Raw genomic sequence first — 15,618 nt, forward strand, 5'->3', positions numbered from 1 at the left:
AAAAGGCTAGAACATTATCTTACAATATAATTGGACATAAGATGAAATTGAGAGATAATAAATAAAGATGGAAAAACAGAAAAAGATTTTTAAGAGAAAATTAATATATTAGGATTGATTATTTTCTAATATTATTACATAAAAAATGAGATAAAAAAAAACAGACTATTTCACTTCTTCAAAAGATGTCTTCTACTTCCTCTTCCAACAAATAATTACCTGCTTTATATTCCTCTCATTTTGACTCTTCATTTCTTTCCTTCTCATTTTGCATGAAAGAAATCAAATGTTAGAAAAGGAAAATGAAAAAAACAAACAAACTAACTACAAAACAAAGCAATTAGAATTGAATGATAAAGTATTATGAATAATAATTTTCACAGTTTTCAAAGTTGACTGTCATATAGTAGAGAAAGAAATTATTGCAAGACATGCTAGTTCCCTTCATAAATTTTTTTATGGAACTCTTTCATAGAAAAGAAGATTCCAATGCTCAAATCAATTCCATTCCTAATCATATAAAATTATCCATGAAATTTGTAAATTGAAACTTCTTCAAGATATTTTTGTTCATTTGATGAATTTAATCAGAAAAAAAAAACTTGTTATAATGACTCTCATTATTGTAATTAAATAGAAAAGAAAAATTTTAATAAAAAAGAAATGAATATTATAATACCATATACCTATATGACAAAATTTGTCATCTTTTTCTCTTGTTTGCATACCAGTCTTCTGCACCAGTACAATATCCTCCAGTTCTTGTGAAGTTCACCTTTTTCTTTTGCTGGTTGCAGATGTACTGGAAACTTACTGGTTTCTAAAAAGTATAACATTGCAGAAACTAGTCTCCAGAAAGCAGAATTTTGCTAAAGAAGAAAGAACCACAAAATAAATTGGTTGTAAACAGAACCTTTCCCATCTAACTCAAACACACAAAACCTTATTAGTTTCATCAAGCAACCTACTCAATACCCTGCAAGTGACAATAGAGGAGTAATCAAAGATTCAAATATGACATGATGAGATAACATGGTTATTAGACACCCTGCACTTACAGGTTAAGCAGACTATCTATGTTAAATCAAGTATAATCAAAGATTCAAGTGAGATCAGTCTCTAACATAGTGAACTTGAAAAAACCAGTGGTAGGACAAAAATAAATACTCAAAACATGAGTGAGAGCAATTGATGTGTTCAAGAGCAATTGATGTGTTTAAGCATAGTCCTTCACACATCATATTTATGAGTTCTAAATAAAAAAACTATTAGCCTTTACTGCTCCCTAAGGCAGGTTTTTAGATGGTATTGTTGGGTTGAGCTCCTATCTGTGTATCTAAAAAGTCTAAACTTAACAAGTTGTGCTACTTATCCCAAGTGGAGATGAGTCTTCTGGGTTAATAGAGTCTTAATTTTGCACCATTTGGGGAAAAAAAGTACAAAAATTGGTTCACTTATTTACCAAGTAACTTCGGTCAAATTACGATTCCCGCTTTATTTACCATTGGATGAGGCTGAAAATTAGACACAAGGTTCACGGCAACCAATTGCTTACCATTAGCCAATACATCACAGTAGTAATGCTTTCCCAGACGAAGAACAAAGAAAAAGAAACCTAAAACAAGAACAACAGTGCAGAACTGATTTCTCCAACTAATCTATCCAATCCACGATCCCAACAGTCCAAAGAAAGAACGATATGACACGAACCTGGTGTCCAATTTTCAGCCTCATCCAAACGAAGTAAGAATCATAGTTCTACCGAAACTGCTGACCAAATATGCCAACCAATTCTTGTGCTCTCTTTCTCTCTCCCACCACCTTTTGTTTTTCCAATCAATGAATCCTGAATTTTATACAAATCATCATAGACATAGACTTTCAAATTTGGATTCACATCATCCCTAATCCCCCGGATGACTCTTATTTCATTGAGTTGTCGCAAACTCCTATCCAAAGGAAGATTTCCCCTTTTAAGCTTCTTGTCAATGGTGAGCTTATCTTTCTTGAAGAAGTTCCCTCCCTGACCAGTATACGTTATAACATCAATATCCTCAGCATCATCATCATATTCTCCTGATGAAACAATGCTCACAGCCAAAGTTTCCTCCTCTAACTCACCCCTAATATGCAAGGCATCAATACCACCCATGGAGTGAACATGCAAACCCACAACACACATTTCGTTTCTGAAAAAGAAAATGTCACCAATCTCAACCCCAGGAACTGATCCTATTATCTACCTCATGTTTGTCTGGATTCCTTTCGTCATCAAAGTATTGCAGGCTTTGAAATCTGCACGCTTGATTGGACCCAAGCTCAATTCCTTGGCCTCTTCAAGTTGGCAGAGCCTTCTTCTAAGAGCATCAAACGCCATGAGCACAAAATTAACCACTTCGCGGCTAGCATCTTCTTTTTGAGCAGGGGTAATACCAACTAAAACACCTAAATCAATAGGGGGCTCTTGAGTTTTCTTAGGCTTATCTAAGGATGATTTAGCGCTGCTCGACTTTGGTGATCCACGTTTTTTCTTTCCAGAAGTATGTTGATCACTGAACCCATCCATTGTTGAACTGGAGTCTCCTGGCCCTGGTGGACTCCTATATACCCTTATTGGAGTAGGTATGGAAGCACCCTTTGGGGTCACCTCAGTTGGAGTTTGCTGAGGTGCACAAAAGGGGAAAAATGGTGAAAACCCAGAAGGATACTGGCCAGGAGGTGGAGCTTGAGAAGACATAGAGAAAATAAGAATCAAACTTTTCAGAGGTTTAACATCCAGAATCCTAGACTTATCAATGGAACCATGAAGAGGAACTGAGTTCTGCCTTGTCCCTCCTTCCATTACAGATCCCCTTTCAATCAACCATCACTAGATGAAAATTTCCCCCACCAATCCCGCTGCAAAACCTATGAGACTTTATCTCCTCCAAACACATGCTGAAACCGATTCACCACCACAAGAACTACTTGCAAATTGAATCACATAAGGAGGTAAACATATTGAATTAAAATAACCGAAGGACAAACTGCAAACATGCCAAAAAATTTTAAATTCATGAAGGTATAAAGGACTCATCATTTATTCTAGCTGAAGTAAATATATATTAGCAGCAAAAGTCAGTCCACATCCACACAATAAGGAAAGTCAATATCTTGAAGTGTGATTCTCCCCATGTACAAATCATTTACATGATCGGTGCAGAGAGGGAGGCACTTACGGTTTAGGCTTTCATGAATTACACCCATCCCTTGCACCCATTTTTCTTTCTCTGATGAGTTCACATTCAATCTGTTGTGCAGCAAATAGACCCGATATAAGATTGTGGTTGTCTTGTCACAAAAATGGGCTATGCATTGTGATGGAGGCTCATCGGATGCCAACCTTACTACAGCCAAAGATAAAGCCCCATCGACTGGTTTTGGATCAGAAAGATTTCTATCTCCCATCATCTTAACCTCTCTTTCTGTTGGAAAATGCACTTCATAATTTCCATTCATATCATAGACCTTCAAATCTTTGCTAAAATGTTTTATCACTTCACGCTTGGTGGATTCATGCTTCTCTGCTAAAGTCAAGATACAAGAGAACCTCAAATGATACGATACAACAGTTTTGACCATCTTGAAGTTGTGGCAGCAGCAGAAATAATCGAGCCACCTTCTTGCTATGCCAGCATACCACTTGATAATATCAGTATCCTCAAGTGCAACCAGAAATTCAATTGGCCTTGGTCGACCCATATGATTTGTAAACCCAACCAACTTCACAGCCTTTCTTATGAGTATCTCTGGTGCCTCAACTTTTATACAGAGGCTTGTCAAATCCTCAACTGTTCCTTTGGAATAACTTTGTTCTTCTTCTTCCTTTACTCTTCTTTCCTCTTCCTCAATCGCCTTCCTAGCTTTTGTAGGATTCAAATGTTTATCAACCTGCTCCTGAAACTTATCGTAAGCATCAACAAGTTCAGGTGGCAATTGATTTCTGATGTGTCTCAACTTAAGAAAATCACCAGCAGATAGACTTCGATGCCATTCTTGACACTCGTCTATATTCCCCAAGAACTCCTGCACTACTTCATCAGCCCAAGATCTAAAAATATCTCGGACCTCGCTTTCAATACTAAAATCAAATTTAAATCCATCACTCTGCTTGATCTTTTTATAAACATGACTAAATATCTTTAAACCCAAATTCCTTCGATTCCTAGCCCTGGCATTTCTCAATTCAAGAGCCCTAACTTCTTTCTGCCTGAGGTACTTCTTTCGTGCTCTGATTGCTTTCTCTGACATAGGTGGGCGTAAAACTGAAGGCCTAACAGCTTGCAACTCCATCCCAAGAAACACAATCTTCTCCGACCCAGCGCTATGAATTGCAGTATTCACCTTATCAACACGTAAACCCAAACCAAGTTCCAAACTCTTGACAACTGCCGTCCTCAACTCCATGGCCAACATCTTCGACCCTGATGTGGAAACAAGTATCTCATCCAAGTACCTCACCGCATACACCTTCACAGGCTTGTAAAACACATCAGAATCCAAACCTGAACCAATCATCTTCGGATCCAATTCCCGATTCTCTCGATTCTCCCGCAGTCGCATCTCTTGAATCTCTTTATCAAAGCCATCAAAGTAAACATTCATCAAAATCGAACACAAACCACATTCCTGAGGAAGCCCCCTTCCCAGCCAATCCCCACCCAATTCAATAACCAAAGCCTTGCATTGAAACAGCCTCTTTATCAAATCAATGAAAACGACGTCGTTCACTTTGCGTTCAATAACAGAACACAGCTTCTCCACATGGAAATGTTCAAACCCGTGAGGCTTGAACCTCACGGTGAACCACCAACTAGGGTTCTCGACGGAGTTTTTCAAGTACCTTATGGCAGTGTGTCGTCCCATTCCGACGCGGCCACCGTAGCAAAATGTGACGAAGCGTTCGTCGTACACGATTTCCAACACCATCCGAATGGCCTCAACCACAGCTTTGAGCTTCAAATTGGGCAAAACCAAAGGCGAAGAAGAAGAAGTTTTACTGGAGGGCGTTAGTGTGACGCAACATGCTTCGACGTTGAAACGGTTTTCGCGGAGCTCCCGGGACGTGGTCTCGATGCTGAAGCGGCCCTGAAGCGAGGCCGGGCGTAAGGGAGCGGCTGCGAGATTTTGGCATGCGGTGAAGAGGACGACGGGTGAAGCGACGACGTTTTTGATGAGGTTGGTGAAGCTTCCATGGGCGTACTGGTTGAGAACGAGGGTCTTGAGTTGGGATTTGGTGAGAGGTTCCCACTCTAAGGATTGGAGTTGGAGCGGCAATGTTGAGAAAAGTTTGGATTTTGGAGAGAATGGAAAGCCATGCGCGTTGATGCAGGTGATGATGATTCTTCTTATGGGCAACAGTGCCACCATGGAAGACACCGAGAGACAGAAACACATGATAGATTTCTGGAATCAAGCAAGAAGCTTGAGAATAATGATTCTCTCTGAGATGAACCAGTTCTACCTGAATTCTGAATTCTGGGAATTTTCCCGCTATAAAAAACTGGTCTTTGCAACTCTCAAAATTGATTATTTACCCCCTTTGTTTTCAATATTTTTTTTTTAAAAGAATTTAAATTTTTCAATAATTTTCATTAAAAAAGTTTAAATTCAATGAAAAAATTATGAAAGTTGTCAATTTTTTTATGTGATTTCTCTCTTTCTCTCTCTTAATATGGCGAAGTTATTAGAAAGAAACAAAAAGTTGCATATTATATCTCCTCCATTCTTAAATATCTTTAATTAAAAAAAATAACTGATCGAAATATAATTAGAAATGAGGAATAAAAAGAAATCAAAAAGTTATCTTATTTATTAAAAGATGGAGTATTTGAAAATGTTTGTGAAATAATTTTGTTGATTTAAAAGTTAAAATACACAGACAAATAGCAATAAGAACAAAAAGGCATTGTTTTTTAATTGATTAGTTAAATGCCAAAATCATCTAATACATTGATATGATACTCTCTGAAAAAAAAAAGGAAAAAAGTATAGTAGTGTTTAACTGTTTGTATTTTTTATTTTAAATTTTGAAGGCTTTATTTTTCATGTTTAATGGTAATAAAGTTGGATATTCTGCGGTAGCTTTTTAATTATATATTGTTATGTAGTAAGGATATTTATGTAATAACATAAATATCTTAGATATTTTAGACAGTTAAAGCCACTAACCACATTTTTAGGTAAGGTGGTTATTTTTATTTTGGCTTATAAATACAATGACAGGGTCAAAGTCCAGGTACGTTCTCTTTATGCTCTAGAGACTCTAGAATAATATTTCAGAGCAGTCTCCTTTGGCAAGTATGAAGAGCAATAATTGGAGAAGAGCAAGCGTCCCAGACAGCCAGGAGCAATAAAGACACACCGGACAAATGTACACCGAAACATATATTAAAACTATTTTATTAATTAAAAAGTAAGACACAATTCTTTTACAGAATTAAAAAGTAAGACACAATTCTCTTACAGAATTAAAAAGTGGTAGTAACAATATGTTATTTCTACCTAAATCTACAATTTTTTTAATGTCAACATTAAGGTAAATTTAGGAGTGTAAAATATTATCTTTTTACAGTATTATTTTCTATTTCAATATTAAAAATAGTAAATGAAAACATTTTATTAGTTAAATAATGTGTTACTTGAATTTTATTTTATTTATATTAAATTTTATACTATATGTGTGACGTTCTACCTTTTGAATGTTAACTAATATGATTAGAGTTTAGTATGACTTTAATCAAAGTATTATTTATTACTTATTATTTATTATTTGTTACCAAGAATTAAAATGATAAAAATCCAGGTAAATATTATCTTACATATAAGTTAAAATGATTAGAGTTAAATATGTTTTTAGTCTTTTAACTATCAAACGTTGTTAGGTTTAATCTTTTTTTTCAAACTTTTTGTTTCATCTTGATCATTTTCCTTAATGAAACTATATAATTTAGTCTTCCGAAAACAATGACGTTAAATTTTGTCTGAGGTGACTAACGTTATGTCATGTTTAATGTTGCGTTTCATGGTAGCATTGTGCCACGTTCCTATTTTTTAATGGAAACTCAGTATAGGGGTTTATTAACTTGAACCGAATGTGAAATCTTAGATTACAAGTGTGCTTTGTATGCAGTTGCCCAGAGACAAAATCATCTTTTAAGCTTGAAAGAAAGTTGAAGAGCAAAAGGTTGGAGTTGGTCTTCTTCGAGAGGTAAGTTTATTTTCATGGGAACAGAGGGATGGATTGAGGATATAGGATTTTGGTAGGAATAGAGGGAACTAAGTTGATTTAGATTATTTACTTTGGAAGTGGAGGATTTGGTTGCACATGAAGGAACATTGGTTCGAGAATGTCGCTAACATATGAATCCTCTTCTCAATTAGTATCAAAATTTTGTGGTTGTTGGGAAAAATTGTTATGGTTGAAGGTACTACTTTGAAGAACAAAAGGAATACTATTTTTTAGATGTAGAAATTGGACAGTAAGTAAGAAAATGTTTTACTTATTAATTGTTTGTAATTTATATTGCAGAGTAATTCAAATTGTAACTACTTTGAATGGATTGATGAAGGAGAATCTGAAATTCAAGGAACCTTACAAAGAAAACTTGAAGAAGTTGAAGTTTGTTTGGAAAAGGAAAAGGTTGTACCGAATCTAAAGAAGAAAAATGAGAAGTTGAAGAGAAAATTAGAGCAACAGAAAAAAGTTGGGAAAATTATATTGTTGTTATTTGTTTTGTCATGGATATTAACTTTAATTTTTTCTATTATGTTTTTATTGAAGATAAATTTAATTAATATTGTAATTTTTTGTTGCTGCAGTACTGTTAAGTGTTTAATTGAATAAAATTTGTGTAATTGAGTTTGACTCCAAATTATGGTTTATCCTGTTAATGTTGTGATTATAAGTTTTGAGTGTGAGAAAGTGTTGATTTTAAGTTTTGTTATCTGACTAACAAAAGACAATGAATAGAATGTTCTAATGTTAAAAAATAAAAATGGGTGTCATGTAAGGAATTGCTTGTTGGGAAAAAGTTTGGTTGTTGGACACGCAATTTCATGATGAAAATACAATTGAATGTCAAAATAAGAATTGGTATTTTTGAGTTGAATGGAATATGATGTAGGATTAGACCCGTCAATTTGGCCCCCCATACATGGTTTGTCCCTAACCCACATGGGTTGGGGCCAGAAAAATCCACAGGGCAGAAAATCCTCTTGTAGAAAAAGCCCACAGGACCAAAATTTCTTCAAAAGCCCTGTAGGCCAGGACCAACCCATGGGCCTTTTTTTTAGAAAAAATATTCATTTTGAATACAAGAAAAAACATAATTAACTTCTAATTTGTTACAAAAATAGTTACTATAGAAAATAAATTGAAATTTTAATAGGACGAGGGTTCTATAATCAAGAAACAAAAGCAAATTGACAATATTTATTGAGTTAGATTCTCTAAGTATATAATTAAAGGATCATTTTATAAATTTGAAATTTAAATATTTAATTTCGCTTTTTGTTAGGTTATAAGTCAGAAATTTAACTTTCTATCTAAAATTATCCTAATTGAAATTTAAGAGAAGATTTTCTATAATTGAAGCTCTTAATTTTAAAAAAAATAAGGCTTCTTTATTTTCTTAGAAAGCTATTGAAAAAGAAATTAAATATAAATGATTTTATTTTTCATTTTATACTCGACAAATCATGTTCATAACATAAATAATAAGTAAAAAGAAAAAACTCATAAACATTGTGCAACCTACAGATGTATTTGCCCATAGGATTCAATCTCGTCGTACTACTCACTCAAAATGTGTACATTTTAAATGTCATAAACATAAACATACATTTATCTTATGTGTTCTAATTTAAAGTTAAAAATAAATTATTTAATGTGTTAGTTAAAGAATTGAAACACTATAACATTGTCATTCTTTAGTACTTTACGTCTATTTAAAATTTTCTATGTTTTATAAATTTTTCAGAAATTAATTTTCTTTTTATAATATATCTTATGGTGATTTTGAGAAAAGATTATCAGAGAGAAAAAAACAAAATAAAACATAAGTTTAATTTACACATAAAATATTAATATTATTTTTGATCCAAAAATTTTAGATAATAAATTTTTGAATTAAATTTTAAATAATTAAAAACCGATTGAGTGATATTTTAGAAGTCGATTTTTAAGAAATGTAAAAGGAGTGCAAATATTAAATTAATTTAATATGTTATTATCTCTCTTTGGGGTTATTTTGATATTACTAATTATATATAATTTTATAATAATTGGTGTTTGCAATATAAGACATAATTGTATTAAAATTGACAACAAAATAAAACATCTTTATAATATTTTAGAAAAAAAAATTTGTAATACTATTTAGTTGTATAAAATTAAGTGTGTGGTTTGTAATTGTTTTTAATTATTTAAAAAAGTAGTTATTTTGAATATTAAATATTCTTTTATACTATAATTAATTAGTTTTATTTAATAATTTGAAATAAGAAATCAATTTCATGAATATAAAATTTAGTACTTTTATTATGAGAATGTTGAAGTTTAGTTTCCAAAAATCTTTTAGTGGGCTAAACCCACCTTAACACTGACCCTAACCTCCTTAACAGGTGGCTTTTGGGGATTGGGGCTTTTTTGTGGCCCCCATTTGAGCGGCTTCTTAAGAGGGGGCTTTTTCAAGAGTGGGTTAGGGCTAGCCCCGGGGTCATGGGTCAAATTGACAGCTCTACTTATTCATCTAAAAGATACACATTTGAAGCAATCTCTTGCAGAAATGATGTGTTAATATCTTTAAGTAGCCTTCTAGAGTTCCTCTAAAGTTTTTCATTCAACGAACATCTATCATGCGTTGAGCGAAAAGTCAGCTTCTGATGTCTTAACTGACCCCATTCGCTGAGCGAATGCTGCTGGTGCGCTAAGCGAATAATCTTCCTTGTAGCTGAGCACATGATGATTGGCTTAGCGAGAACTGTTGATAACACTCCAATGATGTATACAATTCTTGTACAAAGAACTACACCACTTTCCTACTAACTATTACATCTTTTCTATGAGGAAAACACATAATTCATGAATAATCACAACTTTGAGCTAATGAGATAATTAATAAATATGAAAACAAGTATTTTTCACACTTATCAATTTTTATTATATATTTTTAACAAAATTAAATTCATTTATATTTATATTTTACATTGAATTATATTTAAAATTGTTTTAAAGTTGTTAATAGAAAGTAATGTTATCAAAATTTATTTTAACTAAAAAATATGTTAAACTTATTTATCAATTGCATTTCATAAAATAAAATAAATTCAATTCTTTTAAATCATTGTATATTTTTAAAATGTATAAAATTCAATCATTTCTATACAAATGTCTTAATTGATTTAAAAATAATTTTTTTTATAAATTTAAATGTAAATTGTTAAAATAATTTTAAATAAGTTTATAACATTTAAAAGAAATAAACTTAAAATTTAAAAATAATTTTAAATAAAGTTCAATGTAAAATATAAATATGAATAAACTTAAATAATTTTGTCAAAAATATTTAATAAAACTATTTCTATACATCTCTTTCTCTTGATCTTTTCCTAATATAGATGTTTTGTATGAGCTTCTTAGATTTTATTACATAAAAAAAAAGTAATAAAATCCTAACTTTGACTGAGTGGTGAGTTACAATTTTTTTAGATTTGATTTATAGATTTATTTTTCATCCAGAATAATTCCAAACTGCACTAAATCTTGTAGATTAAATTAGTAGTATTGACCAGTACAGTTTGAGTATACGGCTGAGCTTCATTTTAAATTACTTATAAAGCTATATTTAGCTATAACTTTATGTTCTTCTTCTCTCTATAAAATGGAATATTACACATCATAACTTCAGTAAGCAGAATCTAAGATTCAGCAATGAACATGGCATGCAATCACTTTATTCTCCTTCTCTTCTTCGCCCTTCCTCTCACATCACAATCAATTACTTTCACTGGTCCTGCATCTATTGTCGATGTTTCTTCACTCAATCGAAGTAGTTTTCCGACAGGCTTCGTTTTTGGAACAGCATCAGCAACATACCAGGTATACATATTTCGGTTTCATTTTTGTATTACATTGAAATTTTTTTCTAATATTAACTAGTCAGATTTGGAACTACATCTCTTGCAGTTTAATTAGCAACCAACGTCACACAGTGTTGTTATCACTTATTTTAAAAAATAACTATTCAAATTTGAATGAAGAAAGAGAGCATATAGTTATAGATGTATTTATCATTCTATTCATTGTACAAAGTAAATAAAGATGACATTATTTATCCTATTGGCAGAAACCTTGTGACAAATCTTATATCAACTATAAATAAAGTAATTTTACAATATTTACAAATATCACCTTACCATATAAAGTATATGCAAATTTCACTATCTTTAATGGACTTTTGATACAAAAACATTACATATGTAAAATCATGAATTATTGTACCTGAGTTGACACAAGTGTCTTATGTATATATACACATATAGATATTCTGCTGATAAAAAAAGTAAATTGATTTTATAAAATTGAATTAAATTTAAACTAATTTTATAAGTTGAATTAGGTTATTTTTTTATAAATAAATGTAAGTTGTTAGTATATTGTTCATAAAAAGAGTTAAACTCGTAACTTTTTTCACTCTCTTTTTTCAAACTCTTCAAACCAACTTTATATCTCTCAATGTTAATGCAAAAAAGTTGAATTAGGATTAAAATTTACTTGTTAGTAATGCTCATAATTCATTCCTAACAAGAAGTTAACCTTTAAAATTTGAATCTAAACTCACATAATTTTATATGTTCATGCTGTAGTACGAAGGTGCTGCAAAAGAAGATGGAAGAGGACTAAGTATGTGGGATGTATTCACCCACAAATATCCAGGTATATTTTGTTGGAGTTTCATATTCATTAAACATAAGAAGATTTCTTAATATATAAGTAAGTTGAAATTTTATCTTAAAAAGTTAATTTTATAAGATTCAGTTAAATTTAAAACTTACATTTTAATATTTTTTATGTTTTCATCTTTAACAATCTAACAATCTATAAAGTAATTTTATGAGCTCAGTGTAACGTTTTAAAATAGCCTGATTATACATGTATAATACTTTCAGAGAAAATAAAGGATAAAAGTAATGGAGACGTAGCAGTTGATCAGTATCATCGCTACAAGGTAAAGTCCAAATTCTCAGTCAATGATAAAACCAAGTATCACTCTCCCTCAAAGTAATTAATAATTTTTCTAGTGTTGTTTTCTGTTTATATAACAGGGAGATATTCATATAATGAAGAATATGAATCTGGATGCTTACAGATTCTCCATCTCTTGGTCCAGAATCCTACCAAGTGAGATCAAAGTTCATCAACAATTATTAATTATTTTCGTAATTATTGTATTTGTACCTTTCATGTTAATGATTTCAATCTTTGTAAATCATAAATAGAAGGAAAGCTGAGTGGAGGTATAAATCACGAGGGAATCAATTATTACCACAACCTCATCGATCATTTGCTACTCAACGGTCAACATTAATTCTTTACTCTTTTTTTTTTCTTAATTAAAAAGTTTACATTTTATAATAGATTTTTAAGTAAGTGACAATATTTATATGCGAAATATTAATATTTCAGGTATACAACCATATGTGACACTTTTTCACTGGGATATTCCTCAAGCTTTACAAGAAGACTACGGTGGTTTCTTAAGTCCTCTCATTGTGTAAGTTTTACAAAATTTATCTTTTATGTCATAACTAAAAATAAAAATACGAATGATATGTAAGATAACTTAGTAATCTAATTTCCATAAATAGTTACTTCCTTGATGTTAACTTTACACTAATTTATTATCATTATAACTACCATGAATATAATTCATCCACCACTGATTTTCAGAAATGACTTTCAAGACTATGCGGAACTTTGTTTCGAAGAATTTGGAGATAAGGTGAAACATTGGATTACTTTAAACGAGCCATGGTCTTTTAGTAGGGGTGGTTATGCACTTGGGAGCTTTGCACCAGGTCGATGTTCCCAATGGTTAAATCCAGAATGCACTGGTGGTGATTCAGGAACAGAACCTTATGTAATTTCACATTATCAACTACTTTCTCATGCAGCAGCTGTTCAAGTGTACAAGAAAAAGTATCAGGTTTTTTAGTCTTCACCAAAAGCTATACTTCAGCATTGCTATAAGGGTTAAACTATTTTTGTACAACTCTTGTACTTAACATTTGGAACACTTTGCTTAGGAATCTCAAAGGGGAGTGATAGGCATAACACATGTGTCTCATTGGTTTGAGCCATTTTCAAATACCACATCAGATAAAGAAGCTGCTCAACGAGCTCTTGACTTTATGTATGGATGGTAAGTACTTCACTCTCCATTTAAATATTACCACTCTTAAAAATAAAATTATGTTAGAATATAAAATTTAAGATTAACTCAACCTTGTAAAACCGACTTATAACATGATGTTTATACTTATTTATATACTGTGAACGGTCTTATTGTCCGTCTATTCGAAACTTTCAACACATGTCCTTCATACTGAGAAATATATATATATATATTGAGTTTAGGGACAAAACATTAATTATTGGTATGATAATGTTGTACAATAGGCTGGACAAACAAAAAATCTCGTTATGATAGACTTTAAATTATAGTTATGATATTATATTAAGAAGTGAATTTTAAACTTATACAATCATATAAGATTGTACTCACTTATATATTATAAATTTATCTTATAACTATAACTGATGTGGAATATCTTGAGTTATGTAGAGTCACTAATTAAAGTTGTTATTACGTGTTATATTGTTCTTCTATTTTCAAGAGTAAAATATTGTAAGTTTTGGATTTGTACTATATTATATTATTTTGGTAGTAGGTATGTGAATAATTTGGAGTTATTCAACAGAGAAAAGTCTGAAATTTTGATATTTTGTAATAATAATTATAGGTACATGGAACCATTGACATCAGGAAAGTATCCAGAGAGCATGCGTTCCTTAGTTGGTAAAAGATTACCAGAATTCACTAAAGAAGAAGCAAAACTTCTTGTTGGTTCATTTGATTTTCTTGGATTAAACTATTACACAACTTACTATGCTGCCGATGCACCCAAAACCAAACCTAATTATGAAACAGATTGCAAGGCCAATCTTTCATGTAAGTAGAACTTTAACTATCACTTATTTAAATAACATATCTTATAATTTCATAATATCACATTTTGTTTTTTGTTTTGTGGGCTAGCTATTCGTAATGGCGTTCCAATAGGTCCATCGGTATGTATGCAATCATTTGAAATTTTATGTTCATATTATTATTGGTTTATTTGGTTTTGTATAACTTCATATTTATATTTGCAGAGCGGTTCTAGTTGGTTATACGTTTATCCTAAAGGAATTAGAGAATTGTTGCTCTATACAAAAGAAAAGTACAACATTCCTTTGATTTACATAACTGAAAATGGTAATTAAATCAAATCATCATTTTATTATCTTTGAAATATCTCATTAAGTAATTATTTAGACAAAATTATTTAAAATATGTAGCCTTAATATAACTTTTTGCATGTTTATAAGGAATCTTTCTTCTATCACTTTTAACGTATATTGCTTTTAATTTGAAGGTGTAAGTGAATTGGACGAACCGACAGTATCGTTAAGGAAATCCCTTTACGATAAACATAGAGTTCACTACTATTATCACCATCTCTATTATATAAATTCGGCAATTAGGTAATTAATGATTTCTTTATTGCTCAAAAATTATTTTATTTGCAAATTTAATTTATTTATTTTATTGACTTTACTAGGGATGGCGTAAACATAAAAGGATATTTTGCATGGTCATTGTTGGACAACTTCGAATGGAATGATGGTTATGCAGTACGCTTTGGAATTCACTTTGTGGATTATAAGAATGGCTTAAAACGATATGAAAAACTCTCTGCAAAATGGTTTAAGAACTTTCTTAAAAGGTCTTAGATTATATAGTTAGTTCTTAATATTTAAGGCACTCTACTATTAGAATAAATATTGATAGAGTAAGGATTCTTGCAAAGCTCATGTAATAGATATAGGGTTAAATGATTCCATTGGTTTCCATTTTTGTAGAAAAAATTGTAATCGGTCCTGGATTTTTATTGGTTCCGATTTGGTCCTTAATATGAAAAAATTGATTCAATTAGTTTTTTCGTTAATAATGTACTAACATTATTAAAGAGGTGTCACATGTTACTTATTTTTTTTTCAATTTTTTAAAAAATAAAAATTTGTCACATGTTAAAGTAACATCATGTCATATGATAGAGATAATGTGAAGTTACTGTGTTAGTGTCACATATTACTCTCATGCTTGGTGTCATTGTTTAGTTTTAATTTGGTCTTTATATTTTTATTTTATCTCAATTCAGTCATAATATTTTTAAAATTAAACAATATTGTCACTCTTCAAATAGTAACGAAATTTAATTTTTATATAAATGTTATGCAATAGTATAATGCTA

The 15,618-nt window shown here is 31.2% G+C and overlaps 2 protein-coding genes and 1 pseudogene across 3 annotated transcripts; 1 reads left to right on the forward strand and 2 right to left on the reverse strand.

Annotated features, from left to right (window-relative positions):
* Positions 1-1,750: 1,750 nt before the first annotated feature.
* LOC124838608 (histone-lysine N-methyltransferase, H3 lysine-9 specific SUVH1-like) lies at positions 1,751-2,842 on the reverse strand (annotated as a pseudogene).
* A 275-nt stretch (positions 2,843-3,117) lies between these two features.
* LOC124838617 (nuclear intron maturase 3, mitochondrial-like) lies at positions 3,118-5,570 on the reverse strand. Its single transcript, XM_088108207.1, has one exon. It carries the CDS (start codon positions 5,434-5,436, stop codon positions 3,118-3,120), a length of 2,319 nt encoding a protein of 772 aa, XP_087964333.1. The 5' UTR covers positions 5,437-5,570.
* Positions 5,571-10,965: 5,395 nt separating this feature from the next.
* On the forward strand, positions 10,966-15,237 carry LOC148201594 (cyanogenic beta-glucosidase-like). Of its 2 annotated transcripts, XM_088110035.1 has the most exons (13): positions 10,966-11,140; positions 11,908-11,977; positions 12,211-12,269; positions 12,367-12,442; positions 12,541-12,618; positions 12,728-12,815; positions 12,992-13,247; positions 13,348-13,463; positions 14,065-14,273; positions 14,361-14,392; positions 14,477-14,579; positions 14,740-14,848; positions 14,926-15,237. In XM_088110035.1, exons 1-13 carry the CDS (start codon positions 10,973-10,975, stop codon positions 15,095-15,097), a joined length of 1,536 nt encoding a protein of 511 aa, XP_087966161.1. In that variant the 5' UTR covers positions 10,966-10,972; the 3' UTR covers positions 15,098-15,237. The 2 variants fall into 2 exon arrangements, with proteins under 2 accessions (XP_087966161.1, XP_087966160.1); XM_088110034.1 differs by having other exon boundaries at positions 14,361-14,579.
* Positions 15,238-15,618: the final 381 nt, after the last annotated feature.

The sequence above is a fragment of the Vigna umbellata genome, chromosome 3, assembly GCF_029865625.1.
Source record: "Vigna umbellata cultivar VRB3 chromosome 3, Vumbellata_1.0, whole genome shotgun sequence".
In the NCBI taxonomy this organism is placed as follows: Eukaryota; Viridiplantae; Streptophyta; class Magnoliopsida; order Fabales; family Fabaceae; genus Vigna; species Vigna umbellata.

Excerpts from the sequence above, each read along its gene's own strand:
- LOC124838617 (XM_088108207.1), bottom strand. The coding sequence starts at position 5,436 with ATGTGTTTCTGTCTCTCGGTGTCTTCCATGGTGGCACTGTTGCCCATA.
- LOC148201594 (XM_088110034.1), top strand. The coding sequence starts at position 10,973 with ATGAACATGGCATGCAATCACTTTATTCTCCTTCTCTTCTTCGCCCTT. Across the intron at positions 12,443-12,540 it reads TTGGTCCAGAATCCTACCAA|AAGGAAAGCTGAGTGGAGGT; the intron begins GTGAGATCAAAG and ends AATCATAAATAG. Across the intron at positions 14,274-14,360 it reads TTGCAAGGCCAATCTTTCAT|CTATTCGTAATGGCGTTCCA; the intron begins GTAAGTAGAACT and ends TTTGTGGGCTAG.